Here is a 19373-nt window from a genome sequence, read left to right on the forward strand (position 1 = left end):
GCACTTCCCCATCCGTCACGCTACTCTCATTTGGTTTCTGCATCTGGCAATCGCCTCCTTCTTTCTGCAATGCAGGCTCAGTGCTGGCATGCCCTGCCTGGCCAGAAGCTCCATCTCGGGGTAAGCGAGGTTCCCCACCACCTTCTTGGGAGTCTCCACGTTGTTTGACCCATTTCAGCCCATCCACGGCCACCTCTTGGAGAGCCCCCTTATTTCTCCCTGTCACAGAACTACCCAGCTCAGGGAAGCAGGGCACGTGCTGCAGTTTCTGAACCAGCTCTGGTTCTTGGTGGAGGCAAGAGCCGCTGGCAGAGCAGCCACCGTGCTCCTCCATCCCATCCCACCGGTACCATTCCTCCTGAGCAGAGCTTGGCTAAAGATGTTGCTGTTTGATCCGGGACGGAGCAGCAGAGGCTGGCAGTGCCTCTGAGGGTTGTTGCCTTTTCCCTGCAGAACTAAGCCAGCTCCTCCACCAGGCCTTGGAATTCTCCAAAGCGTGACCCTCTCCTAGGCCATCCCCTGCCCAGGATGCTTGGAGGAGCCCTGCTGGGTTGCTCTTGGAGCGAACCCTGGAGCTGCTCAGCTCTGGAGCGAGGCATCAGCCCAGCTGGGGCTCTGCTGGGGACCCCAGCTCCATGTTGGACCCTCAGCTGTGCCCCCCAGCTCTGTGCCCCAACCTTTGGCCATAATCCTGGGTGACCAGCTCTGTTCCTGGACCATGGGTCACGCTCCTGGCACTACCAGCTCTGTGTTGGACCCTCAGCTGCTTGCCTGGGGCCCCCAGCTCCACACCCAGACCCTCAGCCATGCCCAGGAGACCGCCAGCTCCATGTTGGACCCTTGGCTGTGCTCCTGAGGCATCCGCCTCTGTACCAGTGCACCTCCAGCTTCCAGCTCCATGCCCAGACCTTCATCCATGTGCCTGGGGCTCCCAGCTCTGTGTTGGACTTTCAACCATGCCCCTGGAGCCCCTACCTCAATGCCCAGACCCTTGGCCGTGCTCCTGGGGCTCCCAGTTCCATGCCTGGACCCTTGGCCAAGCACCTGGGACTCCTAGCCCCATGTTGGACCCTAGGTTGTGCTCCTTGGGCCCCCGGCTCCATGTTGGACGTTTGGCCAAGTGTCTGGGGCTCCTTGGCTGTGATGCTGGGGCCCCCAACTCTGTGTTGGACCCTGGCTGGTGCTCTTGGAGCTCCCTGCTTTGTGTTGGAGACTTGGGCATGATCCTGGGACCCCCAGCTCTGTGCTCAGGCCCTTGGTCATCCTCCTGGGACCTCCAGCTCCATGTTGGACACTTGGCCAAGTGCTTGGGGCTCCGCAGCTGATATGCTGGAACCTCTCACAGTCCTGTGCCTGGACCACTGGTAATGCTCCCAGGGCTCCCAGCTCCACGTTGGACCCTCAGGCATGATCCTGGGACTCCCAGCTCCATGCTCAGACCCTGGGCCATGGGTGCTGGGGTCCTGGGGGTCTCAGGGTGCGGAGGTCCTGGGGATGACACAATCCCAGGGTTCCCAGGGTCCCAAAGTCCTGGAGGTCCTGGGGTGCCAGGGTTTTCGAGGTACTGGGGATCCCGAGGTCCCGGTGTTCCTGAGATGCAGGGGTGCAGGATCCTGAGATCCTGGGGAGCTGGTGTTCCCAGTGTTCCCAAGGTGCCAGAGTGCGGGACCTTGAGGTCCTGGTGTTCCCGAGGTGCAGGGTGCTGGTGTTCCCAGGATTCCCGAGGTCCTGGTGTTCCCGAGATGTGGGGGTGTGGGATTCCTAGGTCCTGGGGTGCTGGTGTTCCTGATGTCCCTGAGGTCCTGCTGTCCCCAGTGTCCCCTAGGTCCCGGGGTGTCGGTGTCCCTGGTGTCCCTGAGGTCTCAGTGTGCCAGTGTCCCTGGTATTCCGGGTGTCCATGAGGTCCCGGGGTGCTGGTGTCCCCGGAGTCCTTGAGGTCCCGGTGTCCCCATGATCTCGGGGTGCCAGTGTCCCCGGTATTCCCGGTGTCCATGAGGTCCCGGGGTGCCAGTGACCCCGGTGTCCCCAAGGTCCCCGTGTCCGTGGTGTTCCTGAAGTCCCAGGGTGCTGGTGTTCCCAGTGTCCCGAGGTCCGGGTGTCCCCAAGATCCCAGTGTCCCCGAGGTCCCGGTGTCCCCGAGGTCCCAGTGTCTCCGAGATCTCGGGGTGCCAGTGTCCCCGGTATTCCCGGTGTCCATGAGGTCCCGGGGTGCCGGTGACCCCGGTGTCCCCGAGGTCCCGGTGTTCCTGAAGTCCCGGGGTGCTGGTGTTCCCAGTGTCCCCGAGGTCCCAGTGTCCCCGAGATCTCGGGGTGCCGGTGTCCCCGGTGTTCCCGAGATCCCGGTGTCCCCGAGGTCTTGGGGTGCCTGTGTCTCTGGTGTTCCCGGTGTTCCCAGTGTCCCGAGGTCCGGGTGTCCCTAAGGTCCCGGGGTACGGGTGTTGCTGCTATTCCCGCTGCCCCCCAGGTCCCGGTGTTCCCGGTGTTCCCGGCGCTCGGGGCTGGCACCGCCTCTCTCCCGTCCCCGCCCCGCCCCGTCCCGCCGGGTGTCGCTCCTCCCGCAGTACCGGCCGGGGGCGCGGGGGGCGCGGCTGAGCCGCGGTGCGGGGCGCGGGGCGGCGCGGGCGGAGCGGGGCTCTCGCTGCTGCTGCTGCCGCTGCTGCCGCCGCCGCCGCCGCCGCTGCGCCCTCCGCGCCGGCCCCGCGGCCATGGGCGCGCTTTGTGCCGCCGCCCCGCGCCGCCGCTGAGCCGCGAGGCCACGGTGAGTGCCGGCTCCGCCGCCGCCAGGCCGCGGGGAGGCCGCCGCGAGGAGGAGAACGGGGAAAGGGAGGGAGGAGTGGGGGGGGGCGGCGGGGCTGCCCGCGCACCCGCGGGGCCCCTCGGCACGGAGCCTCGCCCGGCTCGGAGAGCGCCGCCCGGGCTGGATGGGGGGCAGCCCCGGGGGCCGGGGGGTGGGGGGGGGCTCCCACGGGTTAAGGGGCTCCCGAAGGGGCCGGGGGAGGCTGCCCCGGGGGATGGGGGGCCGGGGAGGGATGCCTGCGCTTGAGGGTGCAGCTGCGGGGGGGGGGACGTGGGGCTGAACGAGGGGGCTGCTTTGGGTTCGAGGGGGGCTGTCCCGGGGGCTGGGGGGCTGCCTTGGGTTTGGGGGGGCCTGCCTTGGGGGTTGTGGGGCTGCCTTGGGGTTGTGGGGGGACTGCCCTGGGGGTTGGGGGGCTGCCTTGGGGTTGGGGGGGGACTGCCCTGGGGGTTGGGGGGCTGTCCCAAGGGTTGGGGGGGGGCTATCCCGGGGGCTGGGGGGCTGCCTTGGGGTCGGGGGGGAGCTGCCCTGGGGGTTGATGTTGCTGCCCCGGGGGTCGGGGGGGGGCTGTCCCAGGGACGGGGGGGCGGCCTTGGGGACTGGGGCCCTGTCCCAAGGTTTAGGGGGCTGCCTTGGGGTCGGAGGTTGCTGCCCCGGGGGTTGGGGGGCTGCCTTGGGGGTTGTAGGTGCTATCCTGGGTCTTGAGGAGCTGCCTTGGGGGTTGGGGGTGCTGTCCCGCGGTTTGGGAAGCTCCCTTGGGGTCGGAGGTTGCTGACCCGGGGGTCTGGGGTGCCAGGGCTGGTGCCCAAGGGTTGAGATTGCTGCCCTGGGGGTTGTGGGGCTGAACGAGGGGGCTGCCCCGGGGGTTGTGGGGCCGAGTAGAGATGCCCTGGGGCTGGGGTTGCTGCCTTGGGGTTGGAGGGGGCAGCCTGGGAGGGTTAAGGGGTTCCAAGGTGCCCAGCAAAGCTGCCCTGGGGGCTGAAGTTGCTGCCTCTGGGGCTGGGGGCCTACGCCGGGGTTGGGGGGCTGCTTCCCTAGGGTAGGGAGCCAGGGCAGGGATACCTGGAGGTTGGGGGCCGGAGAGGGATGCCCAGGGGTTGAAGTTGCTGCCCTGGGGGTTGAGGGACTGGTCCAGGACCTTCCCCTTGGGTTGGGGGGCCTGCCTGGGGTCTCCCTCGGGGTTGTTGGGGCTGCCCCAGGGGTTGGGGGCTCCCCCAGGCGCCAGCAGAGCTGCCTGGAGGGCTCCTAGGGGATTGAGCAGCTGCCCTAGGAGATTGAGGCTGCTGCCCTAGGGGATTGGGGGCTTGCCCTGGAGGATTGGGGGTCACTGCCCTGTGGTGTCCCAGCACCTGGCCAGAGGTAACTGGGGTCTTTCGCTGGGGAGATGGGTGTGAGTCCCGTGCTCACATCCATAACCAGGCTGAAAACAACTTAAAAGGGTGGCATAGCATGAAAACCCAGCACGTTCAGTAGTGCCAGGGCAGCAGCAGATGCTTCAAGTGGCTCAGACCAGGTGTTGAGGGCCGCATGGGCTCCTGCAAAGCTTGGTAGCGGTCAGGCCCGTGGTTTTTTTGCGATGTGCAGGTGGGCTGTAAGGACAGGCAGGGTGTACGTGGCAGTTCTTGGTTAGGCCAGGAAGAGGGAATGGGGGGAAAATGGCAAAGCGTCCCAAAGACGTGTTCTTAGGGTGGGGTGAGCTTTGAGAGGGAGGCCAAGCTGAAATCTGTCCTTACTAGTGTGTTTTCACATGCAATGGAGTTCATCCAGTGCAAGGAGTGGTTTGTCAGGCGGCTGGTGCTCTGCAGTACTCGGGGCTTCAAGGCTGAGGCTGTTCTGTAAAACAAGACTTTTGCTATTGTCTTTAAATGATGAAGTTCCCTTGCCAAGCAGCACAAGTAGCAACCCAGAGATTGCCTTCCCCACCCTCCCATCCTCCATGTTGACTCGTTGCTCTTTAAAAACGTTGTACTTGGTCAGATTTCCTTCTCGAGGGGCTTTTCTCATCTTCCTTTGATGGCCTGAAATTTTCCCAGCCTCGTAGCGTGTGATGTTGTTAACGTAAAGGAACCTTTTCTCAATGGCCCATCTACAAAATCCCGGTGCCAGGACTGAGCTCCTGCAGTAACAAGCCCGTCTGAAGCAAGAATGCAGTCCAGATGCCCAAAATATGGGGGTCAGCGATGCATCTGGATTCCCCTAGAGCTAGACGAGGCGACGCAGTGTAGTTCTAAGAGGCAGAGATTTGCGAGGAATGTGGTGCTGGTATGTCACTTGTGCGTATGAAAGCCACCTGTGTTTGATTAAGGTGCAGTCTCGCTTTCGGGACTAACTGGATATTCTTTCAGAGTATTTTTCACGAGCCTTAAATTCTTGTTTGGGGATGAGAATTTCCTAGTTGTGTAGCCAGATAAAAGCATCCTGCCTTAATATGACTGGGTGCATGTGCTGTCCGGGCTGGCTGTGCAGAGGTGTTAATGGCATATGTCCTGTGATACTGTGTGGTACACGAGCCTAGATCTCTTGGATGCAGGTACTGCTAGATCCCAGGATCCTGTAGAACCACCAGTGATGGGAAATTGGCTGTTGTTTTAGCGTAGCACTGGCTGTGTCAGTGATGCCAAATGCTGAATGCAAAGTTTTGGTATATTCTGTGATTGTCATTTGTAGAGGGTGCCTGGTTTGAACCCAATTCTGTGCTTTCTGAAGTTACTGAGAGCTGAAAAGAGGCGTTGGTACAGTAATGATGCAGAGAAGAGAGTTTATTTACAGTGATACTTATTTTTTTTTTTCTCATTTGTTTCAGCCAAAAAAACTTGTTCACCTTGGAGCTACAAATATTGGTGATTTGAGGTTTGAGCTCACTTCCCACTGCTCCTGTGTGAGCAAGGACCAGGAAAATGAATATCCAGGGAAAAGGCTTCCCCTTGGACCTTGGAGGAAGCTTCACTGAAGATGCTCCCAGGCCACCAGTTCCTGGTGAGGAGGGGGAACTTGTGTCCACGGATCCAAGGCCAGTTAGCCACAGTTTCTACTCCGGTAAAAGCGATGTGGTTAGAAATGAGACATCCACGGCAACACCGAGGCGCTCCGATTTGGACTTGGGGTACGAGCCAGAGGGGAGTGCTTCGCCAACTCCACCCTACCTGAAGTGGGCCGAGTCGCTGCACTCTTTGCTGGATGATCAAGATGGTATCAACCTCTTCAGGACTTTCCTGAAACAGGAGGACTGCGCGGATCTGCTGGACTTCTGGTTTGCCTGCAGTGGCTTCAGGAAGCTGGAGCCTTGTGCATCTAATGAGGAAAAAAGACTCAAGCTGGCAAAAGCTATTTACAAAAAATACATCCTCGACAACAACAGTATTGTTTCCCGGCAGATCAAACCGGCCACAAAAAGCTTCATCAAAGACTGCGTCATGAAACTGCAGATTGACCCTGACATGTTTGACCAGGCCCAAACAGAGATTCAGTGCATGATAGAAGACAATACCTACCCTTTGTTCCTTAAGTCGGATATTTATTTGGAATACACGAGGACAGGTGGGGAAAGTCCAAAAATTTATAGCGATCCGAGCTCGGGGTCTGGGACAGGTAAAGGGCTACCTGGTTATCTGCCGACTCTGAACGAGGATGAGGAGTGGAAATGTGACCAAGAGGCTGAGCCCGAGGCCAACAGGGACTCGGCACCTTCCAGCAGGTTGACGCAGAAGCTGCTTCTGGAGACGGCCACCCAGCGTGCCACCTCGACTCGACGCTACAGCGAGGGGAGGGAATTCAGGTAGGTGAGCGCTGGAGTGTACTGGGGAGCTGCCATGAAGGTGATGAGGAGCCTTGGAGGACCTTGGGTGGTGGGGGCATCCGTATCGGTATGGGATGATGATGTGCAGGTGATTTGGTAGAATGCAAAGCTTTATTTGAAAGTGGTTGTGGGTTATTTTAAGGATGTCTTTGGCTGTTTCTGTCTGATTGCCCTGAGTCATCCCTGCAGCACGTTCCTTACCTGAGGAAACTGCTGCTGGACACGGTGAGGGGGCAGGTGGGCAGTGCAGAGCCGCGGGCGGCCCTCGTGCATACGCAGGGAGTCATGCAACCTGCAGCCTCAGGTTGGCCAGATCCCACGCTGGCGGAAGGTCAGTGTTCAGTTATGGGAATGCAGGCAACTACACCTCGTGGTAGAACTCCTCTGTGTGAATCCACCAGGAAATTGTTGTGCTGAGCCACAGCTAGAGGCTGCGGGAAGCTGGCAGGAGGTACCCTCACCTCTGTCATGTTTATATGGGTCAAACAGGGATCATGGTGCTCCCTGAAAATGGTACTGCTTTGCACACAAGATTCCTGGCACGGAATCATAGTGATGTTAAAATCAGAATCACTGAATCCGGTTAAAACCATTCCCTCTTGCAGCATTTCCCTTCATCAAAGCCATTGCTGGGGTTTGTAACTGGAGGAGTTGCACAGTTTTGCAGCCTGTTTTTTTTCTGGGTCCCCCACCCACTTCCAGCAACATGGATTTTGAAACTTGCTGAGAGCTCAGTTAAAATTCCAGACAATTAACTTAGCAGGGAGCTCTCTGGGATCAATAAGCGTGTGTGTGTCTAACCCTTGCTGAATCAACAGAACCCGGCCAGAACACATTCCTACTTCTATTTTTTTTCCTCTTTTTCAAATAAAATCTCCTTGTTTTAAGACCTGCTTAGGCTAAAATCTGACGCTTTGTGAAGATTACAAAATGAAGGAGCTGAACTGTCCTCTTCAAAGCCACCTGCCTTATGAAAAGCATTTCTGTGTTTAATCTCCCTCGGCCATCCCTTTGGGCTGGCAGCTGGAAACGCATCCTGCCCTCTGCGAGGTCTCAGCGCCTTTCAGCTGGTGAAACGTCTTGGGTTTGAGTCTTGTTTTCTCCTAGGTTTTGAGGAGGGGGATGCAGCATGAGAAAGTCTTTGGGGGGAAAAAGAAAAAGGGGAATTGATGTGGACTCCCGCTGTTTTAATCAGGAGTCGGAAAAACAAAATCCCAGGATCCCGGGACTTTCCCGTGGAGTTAATAAAAACCTTGAATGTATCTTGAAGTGCGTTTTGACCGAGCAATCGGGTACTCGCCATAAGCGAAGGATTAGAAAAGTCTACGATTTAAGTAGACTTATTTAAGTGATAATGGCTTTAGGATTGAAAATAAGTTATTTGAGGTTCTGCTGTGTTGGGTTTTCTTACTAGAGCAGGTAGCACAAACCTGCAAGCAGGACTGTGCTTCTCGGCTCTGGCTTCAGGAAGAAATGCACTTGATCCGTGAACTGAATATATCTGTGCCAGGTTTTAAAATGGTTTAAGAAACATGCAGTGAGATGGAAGCGTTTTGGAATAGACTTCCTTGGTCTTGGGCATTTTCAGACCAGATTGGAACAACATGGAATAACTCCTTACCTGGGGGATGGAGGTCAGGCAAAATGTGTTGCTGTTAATTTGCAATGTCCAACAGCCTGTCATTGTGGCTGCTGACGCTCCTTTGACCTGTCAGGTAGGGAGGCACGGAAACCTTTACCGTTCTCACTAGCACAGGAATTGTTTCTCAGCCTGTGGTAACTGAAGAGAAGTGGTTTATCTTATTTCTCAAACATTGGGATGTCAGCTCTGGTAGCGTCCAGAGCATTGCGATGGAAGATGCTGCCGAATTGCATCATCTCTGCAGTTTTTTATTCTAAAAAAATCTGCTGAGATACTAATTTACGAGGTGATTGTTCCTCTGAGCAAGACCTGTGGTTGAATTAATGTAACTTCCTGGATGTTGTATAGCAAGAGGTGTCTTCAATAAGCTGGTTTTTAAGCTGGAGCATCTTTATCTTGTAGACTTTTTTGTTCATTTGCTGTCTCACCTGAATAAGAGTGCTGGAAGCTGGTGGGTCTGTATGTGGCATTTGAAGAGCTGGGTCCCAGTTTATTCTGAAAATTTCCACAAACCCTTTTTATTTTTCTGCATATATGTGGAAGAATTTCTTGTTTCTCTTCTTGAGGGAATGTTGAAATAAGCTGTTTTGCATTATATCTGAGAGCCTCTTTAATCTTCCCAAGATTGAACTTCTATTCCTTGGCTTCCATGGAAACCCTAAATAAAGAGGAATCGGAGCAAATGCAATAGAAGTATTTCTCTGTTAGCAAATGAGCATCTTGAATCGGTTTCAAATTGGTTTTGCAGCAGAAAGGTCATAAATCTCAATGTGGTGGCTCTGCTCTCGGGAGAGCAAACATAAAAAATTCCTCAAACGGGAGAAGACAACCCGTCATTAGCGTTGGGTATTTTGAAGGTGTGCAAATGTGCGTGTGTATGTGAGAATATCCCGAAGCCAAAAGCATCGCCATTACCCACTGTGTTTTTGTATGCATAGGAAAAGGCCAATAGTCATTATAGTTAGGCTCCTGCAAATTAATTGGACATTGGTTATGGATCAGTGAACTTCAAAGAGGGTAACCCCCGAAGATCTCGGGCATTAACTCGCAGCTTCCGAAAGTGACACTAACGTGGTTGTGAGGGCGGCTAAATCGTTCATTAACCTTCTTCTGACACGCTGGGATGGCGTTCCTCGGATCCGGAGAGCAGAAATTAAACCTGTGCCTGAGGACCGCCCCACAGCCTCATTTTTGAGCGCATCTTAAAAAGCTGGAAATGTAGTGTTAGGTGGTGAAAGATCGCAATTGTGTATTTTGTCAGGATAGGTTTCTTCTGCTTTCTCTTTAGCTTTGGATCTGGTCTTTTGGGGAGACCTTACAGCAGGCTGGTGAGGGGGCTCTTGATCAGAGAGTGCAGGGATAGGACTGGGGGGAATGGTTTTAAGCTGAAAGAGGGGTGATTAAGGTGAGATTTTATTAGAATTGTTTTGTTGCGAGGGTGGTGAGGCAGTGGTCCAGGTTGCCCAGGGAAGTGGTGGCTGCCCCATCCCTGGAGGTGTTCAAGGCCAGGCTGGATGGGGCTTTGAGCCCCTGATCCAGTGGGAGGTGTCCCTTCCCATGGCAGGGGGTGGAACTGGGTGGGCTGTAAGGTTTTGAAGTCCCTTCCAACCCAAACTATTCCACGATTCCGTGATCAGAAAGAGTGTTTCTCCCACTCCCCAAGTACTGGGGAGCAGCAGTTACAGCTGTTGCCTTTGCTTTCTTCCTGTGATGGAAAGCAAGAAGAGCATACAGTGTTATGTGTGAACAGCTCTGCTTTCGTCACTTCTGAACAACCACCAGGCTGGGAGACGTAGGTTGGTTCTGCCAGTTGCTCTGGGTTGTGACCCATGTTGTGAAGTGCACAACATGTTGAAAAGGAAACCTGGAGGATGGTGATGAAGGGTAGTGGTAGGTGAGATCTGGGAATATTGTGGTGGGGCTGATAGGCATGGATGGGGAAGTTTCCCAGTGGAGGCTTTGGTGTACATGTGGTTTGTTTTTCTTAAAGGGAGCTGGCTATGTGATCTAAGCCTTAATTTCCAGAGTGCTGAGCTGACTAGGCTCGTGATGTTTCACAAGGGTTTGTGGTTCGGATGAAAAGGGTGGGTGACCCAGTTCTTTTTTGGGGCTGGTAGAAGTCATCAGGAGGGTCCTTGTACCTGTGTACTGGCAGCCTCCCTGGACACATGAGCGCTACCCTTCTCCAAAATGTACAACCAGCCCTCCTTCGTAGCAGATTGTGCAGGGACAGCAAGTGGAGAAACAACTGAAGGAGCTTTTGAGGGACGTGACCACCTCTGCTCTGAGATGGTGCGATGATGAACTGTGACGCCAAGAAGAGCAGTGTAGGCTGGTTCAGGGAAGACACGGGATCTTTCCATTGCTTAGGGCAGTGTAAACTTTCCAGCTGTCAGAAGCTGTGCCTGTATCACAAAGAAGCAAAAATTTATACCTAATTTTGAGGTTTTGGTGCTTTATTCATTATTAAATGTTAAATTGCAACCTTCCAACTCAAGATTGTGCAGTGAGGGAATTGGTGCGAACTGTATGGAATGGGTGGAAAACTGGACATGCAAAACAGAATGATTTTGATTTTCTGATACAGAAATCTGTGTTTAGAAAGCTTAAAGTATACCGATGCTTCCTCTGCCTAGAGCAGCAGCATGTGCATCTTGGAGCTGGGCTGCTGGAGCTTCATGAGAGGGTGGTTGCTGGAAAAAAGCAGCTATTCGTATGTGAAGGCAGAAAGAAAAGTTTTGGATGCTGAGCTTGACTTAGCTGGAATTAAAATTGCTGGGCCCATAGCACCCCTTGTAATCAATGCAACCCTGTTTGGAGTCTGTGGCTGTTTCTAAATGTAAAGAAAATGAGTTATAGAAGAGTAGTTTTGGTTCTGCTTTGTTTTGAAGAGAAGGCAGTGGGTCTGACTGGGAGGTGGGCGTGGGTGCTAATGGAGCTAAGTGGTAATTGAGTGACTCCGCACCCTAAGATACACAAGGCAAAGACTGATGGTGGCTTTGCACAGAAGTTATGCCAGCTTTTCTAAATATATTGTTAACCTGATGAAACTTCTGCATGGAAATGCTTATATTAACAGTGTGAAGTATTTATACTGGTGGGTGCCAAGCTTTAAAATGGATTTTATTTGAAGAATACCTTTTGTGCGCTTAGCTTTGCCTCTACACAAATCAAGATGAAGAAGTGGTGTGTTTGTTGTTTGGTTCTGGATCACTGCTTTGGCTTCTTTTTAAAGACAGGTAGTTAAGCTTTTAGCACTCTCTTTTGATAAATGAATAGCGTTTTCTCCCCTCCTCCAGCAAAAAGCTACGTTATTTTGTCGTGCTTCAGACTTACTTGGGTTACAGAAACTTTTCTCTTAAAAGAAGGAAAGGGAAGTTGAAAAGCAGACCTGGAGGATGTTCTTCTCTCAGTGCTGGGGAAGCGCAGATTGGACATTGGGAAGAAAAGGCTTCATGAGGAGTGTGATGCAGCCCGGGAACGGGTCACCAGAGCGGAGGGCATCTCCATCCTTGGAGGGCTTCACAGCTGGGTTAGAGCCACAGCCTGTCTGGTCTGGTGTTGGCGATGGACCTCTTTATGTGCAATGATGGCAGAAATCATAATATACTGGATTCTGAGAACCAGGCTGGAAGTCAGGCTGATTTGGCTGCCCAGTTTCAGAAAGGATTGGGTGCTAAGTGGCTGACTGGGAGCTGGACTGACCCCAGGAACACACAGAGTGGGTACACCTTAGTTTTGATCTGCCATTCAGCTTGGCTGTATGTTTTAAGAGTTTCTTTGTTGTTGCTGTAACGGACTAATCCCTCGAATCATTAGTTACCGTTGGACACTTTAAAAATGACTGCCTCTTGGATGTTTTCCTTGAACAGTCCGTTAGATCCTGGATTTATTAACTATTGAGACAGACTGTGAAATCCTGTTACACCAGGCTTTCTTGGTGGAAAAGGGACTGAGGAGGGTGCGGGGATGTTAAAGGAATGCACGATGGTCTTGTGTTAGGGTTGAGCTGTTGACTTCCCCACCTTCCCAAACCATGCAAAAAGTCCTGCCTGCCCACTGGACTGGGTCATCAGAGCATGCTGTGGTTGTGGGGTCATGGTTGTGGGTCATCCTGAGCTTTGAGGCTTCAAAAGGGGCTCCAAGCAGTTCCAGCATTGTGGCTGCATGTTGCAAGGCCAGTCAGGTAGTCACTATCTGTGGAAAAAAGTGTTGGGGTTGTTCAGCCTGGGGAAGAGAAAGCTCCAGGGAGACCTTAGAGCAGCTTCCAGTGCTGAAAGGCACTACAGAAAAACTGGGGAGGGGCTCTTGATCAGAGAGCACAGGGATCGAACTGGAGGAAAATGGCTTTAAGCTGAAAGAGATTGAAATGAGGTTTTAGGAAGAAATGTTTTGCTGTCAGGGTGGTGAAACCCTGGCCCAGGTTGCCCAGAGCAGAGGTGGCTGCCCCATCCCTGGAGGTGTTCAAGGCCAGGTTGGATGGGGCTTTGAGCCCCCTGATCCAGTGGGAGATGTTCCTGCCCCTGGCAGGGAGGTTGGAACTGGATGATCTTTAGAGTCCCTTCCAACCCAAACCATTCCATGTTTCTATGATTTTATCAGCATAGAAATCAGGATTCAGAAGTACCTGCATAGTGCAGAAAATCATTGTGTTTAAAAAAAGCTCGGAACAGAGGTGTTGATCCTAAATCAGTTCCTGGAAATATCATTGGATTATTAGGCTCATCCTTAAATCCATTAAGCAAATTACAGTTAATCAGTCAAATAAAGAAGAAAGATCTTTTGCAAGGCCCTGTCTTTCGAGTCACATGCAGAAGCTGTAGTAATATTTTAATTTTCCGTCTGTCAGTGAATGTATTCAATCACTTCACTCCCTTATGTGGAGGATTTGAAATTAGAAACTGAGGTTAATTATCTGCATTAAATGAAATATGTGAAGACCACAAAAGCAAAAACCTTCCCGATTTGGTATGGTCTGTTAAGCCGGGCAGGCTGTTTCAGAAGGAGAGGGGTTATTTTTTCCCGGTTTTGTTCCGATTGAAGGGTTTTAGTCACAGTAATTGAAATGATTAAAAAGTCAAATTGCTGGTGAACATAATTCTGAGTATCTTTCTGAAAAGATTTGACACTCGGTTGAGAGCAGCGGTTTGCTCTGCCTGGCAGTGCGGTGGAGCCGGTGATGTGCCATCCTGGCGTGGTGAGGTGGTCCTTGATGCCTTAGCGTCCTCCTCTTCCATGGCAATGGGCTGTCACTGGGTTAGCGGAGGTGATTTGGAAGTGGAACAATACCAGAGGAGAGCTGCGCTTCTGAGCGTATCGGATATAAAATGAGTCTGACACCATCCATCCTAATGCCACTAATTAGCTAATTACTGCCTACTTCACTTGGAAGTGAAGCTTTGGCCTCTACGAAGATGACCCTCTTGGAAATGCACCATCCCCAGCGGACAGCCAGCTTTGGGGCGATTCGTTTAAGAGGCTCAGTTGTTTTCGTAGAATCATAGAATCACCAGGTTGGAAAAGACCCTCTGGATCATTGAGTCCAACCATTCCTATCAAACACTAAACCATGTCCCTCAGCGCCTCATCTACCTGTCCCTTAAACCTCTCCAGGGAAGGTGTCTCAACCCCCTCCCTGGGCAGCCTGTTCCAGTGCCCAATGACCCTTTCTGTAAAAAATTTTTTCCTAATATCCAGCCTGAACCTCCCCTGGTGGAGCTTGAGGCCATTCCCTCTCATCCTGTCCCCTGTCACTTGGGAGAAGAGCCCAGCTCCCTCCTCTCCACAACCTCCTTTCAGGTAGTTGGAGAGAGCAATGAGGTCTCCCCTCAGCCTCCTCTTCTCCAGGCTAAACACCCCCAGCTCTCTCAGCCGTTCCTCGTAAGGCCTGTTCTCCAGCCCCCTCACCAGCCCCCTTTCCTACTGTTCCATACACAACATGGCTCATGTTTGAGCTTCTCTGGGGCCTGCAGTGCCCATCTCTGCTTGGCGAGGGCAAAGATGCTCCTTCGCTGGTGCAGCCCTGAACTTCTGCTCGTTGTCTGGGGACCTCAGGAAAGGGCTGTTCTGGAGACACATATCTTCTTGCTCCCCTCTGCCATGTGCCACAGCAAGTAGCTTTGCCCACGGTTACACTCAGAAATTCAATTGTAGCAGGTCACGCTTGTGTGTAAAGGCAAAACCATCGTTACTCGCAGCCCTGGTCCAGGTTCTTCACTGTTGTAAAGCAGTGATGGATTTAAGTAGAACCGTTGCAGTTTTAAGTCAGATTATCCAAATTCTATAAAACCCATGTGGAAAATGGATTTTTGCCTTTGAAGACTACAGAGTACACTTCTGTAGCAAGTCCTGGAATTTTGTGGTCCTCTGGCCCCCAAGATACAATCTGTCCTGGAAGTACCAGCTTTTTGAAGGCTGATCTAAGTAGCTGATAGATGAATGGCTTTTGTCTCTCCTGATGAAAAACAGAAAGGGAGGGAGAACTATAGCTGGAGGAAATGAAACTCTTTGAAGTACCCAGTGAGACCTGGTCCCTGGACCCACCTCCAGAGCAAGTGACCAGAAGCTACTGGGATTTATTCTTCCTCTGACCCCCACATATTCCCTGTCTTGTTGTCTTCCAGGGAGTCTCAGTCCTCTCCCTCTCTCCATTTTAATTTTCCTTTTTTTACTCGCAGTTTAGGGGTTTTATCGTTTATCTCTGGGATGTGTTCAAAGGAATTCTGGTGCTGGAAGGAGAGCAGTGGGAATGGGGAGGTGGGATTGCCTGTTTTTCAGCAGTCCACGTTTATAGAGTGAGTTAGCTCTGCTGGAAAACTGTCTTTAGCCTTTGATTTGCCATTTTGAGTCATAAATTTTGGTCTTTTTCTTGGCTGGCAATCAGCTTTTCAGGCTGGGTGAGATCTATCTGGAAGAGGGACTTCCTTTTTGTGCTGTTCCTGCCAGCCTGGTCCAGGTGGCTACTTTGGGAGCCCCGGCCAGTGCATGAATTCAGGTGGGATCCATCTTTTGGTAGCCCAGGACCTCTCCACACTTTCACAAGCAAGTGTAAATCAGAGCCAAGTTGCAGGGGGAGCTCCTGGGAACTGCAGGTCGGAAGAGGGGTGCGGGGACTTTGTATCCAGCTGTAACTACTGGGTTTGATTAACTTTATCCTGGCTCTGCCCCGCAGAAGTAAGAGCTGTAAAACCATTTGGCACCAGACATGCAAATGAGAGCTGGGCTGAAGCGGCTGTTACCCTTGAGGATCCCAAAAGAGGGATCAACAAATAGAAATTATTCTATTAGCAGGGGCAAAGTTCACAGGTTAACCATCGTGTCAAATCAATGAAATACAGCCTTGATCTCCTGCACAAGGGCTTTATTGTGTATAAATAAGAGTGCCCGAGCAAAGACAGCAAGTTCTTGCACTGTAACATTTGCAGCGTGCTGAAGAAAGGGAAGCTCTGTACAGATTGCAGCACAAAATGCCTCCTTCGGACATTGGCTTCATTCCTGCTTCAAAAGATTTTAAAACGTGACCTTGGAAACTTCTTGTTCTCCTCATGGCCCTACCCAGATTGGATTTCCACAGGGCGTGTATTCTTTTTTTTTTTTTTTAATAAAAAGTTGGGGTCTTTAGCTCAGAAGCCTTGTCTTTGTACTTTTAATTTAGTCCATGTGACTGTCATAACATTTATTTCTTAGGAAATGAAAAATGTTCCTTCTTGAGCAAAGCCACAGAAAGCAGCTGTTGGGTGTGTTGGCAACCTCAGGTGCGTGCAGCATGTGTCTTCTTCTGGTACTGGACAAAGACCATCATCCTGAGTCCTTTATGGCTCAATCCATGGCTCTGCCAGGTAAAGAAACAGCAGAAGCCACTGCCTTTTTCATGGAAGTATTTATATTTGAATGTGTCTTTGAATATGTGCGCATTCAGGGAAACTTGAAAAGCTACTTTCAAAAAGTTCCCTTGACACTCTTTTCTTCAAGATGGTGAGGTTGAAAGGGGATGGAAATGGGCGGTGAAGGATGTGTGGATGTGTCATCTGGGGTAGGCAGTGAAACAGCATTGTGTTTTTCCCCTCCAGATACCTGCAGTGAAGTTTGTGACCCAGGGGTGATTTGAGTGTTGCCTCTGGGGAAATCAGCCCGACTGGTGGAGGTGTTTGGCAGGACCGAGCATCCTGCTGTCCCCCCAGTGGTAGGTTTGGGTCTTCCCCAGAAGAAGCATTCCTGCTAAATGATTCATAAACCTTCCTTCTCCTGAAGAGAGGAAGCTTTCCAGATGGGCATGGGGAGAACTTTCCTTTGGTAATCCTGGAGATAACAGGTCCTGCAGCTTCACCCGGTGGTTCTTGCACAATGGCTTGCGGTCAGGCTAAAATGTCTATTTTAGAAAGGCATCCAAGTGATGGGAGGTCAGGCAGCATTTTTGTTATCTCTTCCCCTGCTTAGTTACTCTCATTGTTCTCACTGTGTTCCTTATTGCTCCCTTCAGTTTTTTTCCAGCCTCAGTTTCTGCTGCCAGGTTTTGGTGTGTCTGTGCTCACTTTAGTGCCTCCAAATACCTTTGTTTGAAAAAAAAAGAACAAACCCCACTGAATGGGTGTGAATGTTCTCCGGCAGTGGTAGCAGCTTTGTTATGGAAGGCCCTTCGGTTTTATTAGACTTTTCAACCCTCCGGTCGACTGTTAAACAAGCCGTAGCTTGTCATGGTTGACAAACCTTCACTCTGGTCTCAGACCTAACCTACCAGTTTAAAAGGCAGTATTCTTTTGTGTGCAGGTTTCTGGGTGGGGACCATGGGCTTCTTGCAGCCCCTTTTTCCCTTCTCCAACCTCAAATAAATTAAGTTTAGTGTTAAGTGTTCTGTCACTTCCAAAGGCCAAAAGGAAATGTCAGCCTATGCTTTAGGATTTCTGCTCCCTGAAGTGCTCTGCTCCCTGCTGAGAGTGCAAGTAGGTGGGAATATGTATTTAAATTAAAAACAAAGCAGCTGCACAATCACTGTCAGCAACTGGAGATAAAATTTAGAAAGTTTTTTTTTCAAATGATTCATCCATAATTATTTAAAAACATGTTGAATTTATTCTTAAGCTTTGGAGGAGAATTCCTGCAAGGCTGGAGCTTGCCATCCCTGATGTTTATACACCTGAGTAAATGCCTGGCTCAGCAGTTTGCCGTGTTAAGCACTCCAGATCTAAATCCCGTCAGAGGTAAACCTTGCACACCTCTGTCTCTGCGAGCCTCTCCATCTCCAGACTTTGCATGGGTAAGGTGGAACCAGTCCTAGCAGTGGCTGGCACTGGGATAGGCTAGGTGCTGAGGCTCACGCCGGTTTAATAACTGTGCCAGGTGGATTTGCTCTCTGGTGGCAAGGGTTGTAGCAGCTGGATGACAAAAATACACCGATGTGTCTGGTGGAGAGGTGAGAGGTGGCTGGGGAGCAGCAACCACAGCCGAGCCATGGGCTGTGTCTGTTCTCCTCTTTATGCCCCTCCAGCAGCATCTGTGAATTATAGTGGTCCAGGGCAGAAGTGAAGTCCCTTTATGTGGTCTCTGTTGCATATGACAGACTTGCAACTACCTCCTGCATTGGTCTTAGGGTGCTTTACGGTATAGTCCTTTCCCTCGTGCCGCTGCATGTGCCGATGTTTAGTGCCCGCTTGGGCAAAGCTCAGTGTATTTATTTTCAGACGAAGGTAGCCTGTGGTGTGAGGGGCATTTTTCCCTTTTTTCTCTCGCAGTGATTACCAAGAAGTTGGAAATGCACTACACTGAACTGACTAAAAATGGTTGGGGGTTTATTGTTTTTCTGCTGACGTAGCACCCTGCCCAGCTCCCCGGCCCAGATAACATCGGTGCAGGGCAGGGCGCTTGCCCACGTGGCCAGGAGGGCAGCCCACGCTGCTGTGGGCGTCACTGCGGAGCAACCAATGCCTTCCAGTTTCATCAGGCTCAGCAAGAGGCACGGCACGGATGCCTCTGCAACTGGCACTGTCTTCACTTCGCTCGCTACAGTGGAGCAGGGAGAGGAGAGGAAGGATCTCAGAGAATGACATTGCGTCTCTGAGCCAGGCATTACCAGGGTGCCCACAGTCCCTGGGACGGTTCACCAGTCGAGCTCCATCACACTGCTTGGATGGGAGAGGAGTAAATCTGAGGAAGGCAGGAACCCCAGAGCATGTTCTGTCCCCTTGGCTGCTAAGTCCTGCTGCCTGCAGCGGCAACTTTAGCCGAGAGCTCGAGGAGGCTTTTCTGATCCTGTAGCAGTCTTGGCAGAAAGGTCAGCTGGCTCCATCTTCATCTGGTTTCCTTTCTTGATGCAGTGCTAGAGCTCCTCTCCTTGAAGTTGACTGTCCCTCGACTTGTGTTGGGCACTTGGTCTTGGAGAGGTGGCTTGTTGGAGCTGTAGTGAGCCAGTAGCCCACCAATTTTATGGTGAAGATGCTGGCCTTGCAGTCCTCCAGTGCTTGCCCACAGCTCTTTCACATGCTCAGAAGGGTAGATGTATCCTGGAGCTCCCTGAATTTGCCTCCCCGATGGTAGGATAGACTTTGTGAGGCAGCAGTTCCTTAGACTCAGCAAGGTCACCTGGGTTTTGGTCGTTGTCAGTGATGCCCTGAGTCAGCTTTGTATGAGTTGCTACCTTTCTCACCTTGTGTAGGTTCTTCTGTCTGGAGACATCAACCACATTGCCAGCAGTCAAGCTAGGAGCAACCCTTTTTCTTTGTTAATTGCTGCCTGTGGCTTGGCACCAGAGACGACAGAAACCCTCCCAGGTAGCCCATCTTGGGCTGTGGACTTGGGTGTAGTGTATTGCCTCGGGTGGTACAGAGCGTAATCCTCTCACTTCCCAGTTTTGGAAATCATCCTGGAAGTCTGAGCTGAAGAAAGAGGGTGGGACTGGAGCCAAACCTCTCGTTCCAGATGGGACAGTAGTGGCAGGAACACGTATTGTCCACAAAGGTGTTGCCAAGCCACAGAAAGCAATTAGCAGGGAAGAAAAATGTGCTTCCTTTAAAATCTACATTTTAAAAGTAGTTTTTTGTCTTTGAATGGGACACACACACATTGATAGGCAAAATCAGGATCGCAAGGGCAAGCTTCTGAAATTATCTAACTCGTGTAGGTAGCAACTTAATGAAATAGGCAGGTTT

General features: G+C 51.9%; 1 protein-coding gene across 1 annotated transcript in view; it reads left to right on the top strand.

The window, feature by feature from the left end:
- The first annotated feature begins 5597 nt into the window (after positions 1-5597).
- The window catches only part of AXIN1 (axin 1), a 73159-nt gene continuing 59383 nt past the window's right edge, over positions 5598-19373 (top strand). The window contains exon 1 of the mRNA XM_069870111.1: positions 5598-6569. Coding sequence (XP_069726212.1) covers positions 5692-6569 — 878 coding nt within the window. The 5' untranslated portion in view covers positions 5598-5691. The remainder of the gene's footprint in view (positions 6570-19373) is intronic.

This window comes from Phaenicophaeus curvirostris, chromosome 16, assembly GCF_032191515.1.
Source record: "Phaenicophaeus curvirostris isolate KB17595 chromosome 16, BPBGC_Pcur_1.0, whole genome shotgun sequence".
In the NCBI taxonomy this organism is placed as follows: Eukaryota; Metazoa; Chordata; class Aves; order Cuculiformes; family Cuculidae; genus Phaenicophaeus; species Phaenicophaeus curvirostris.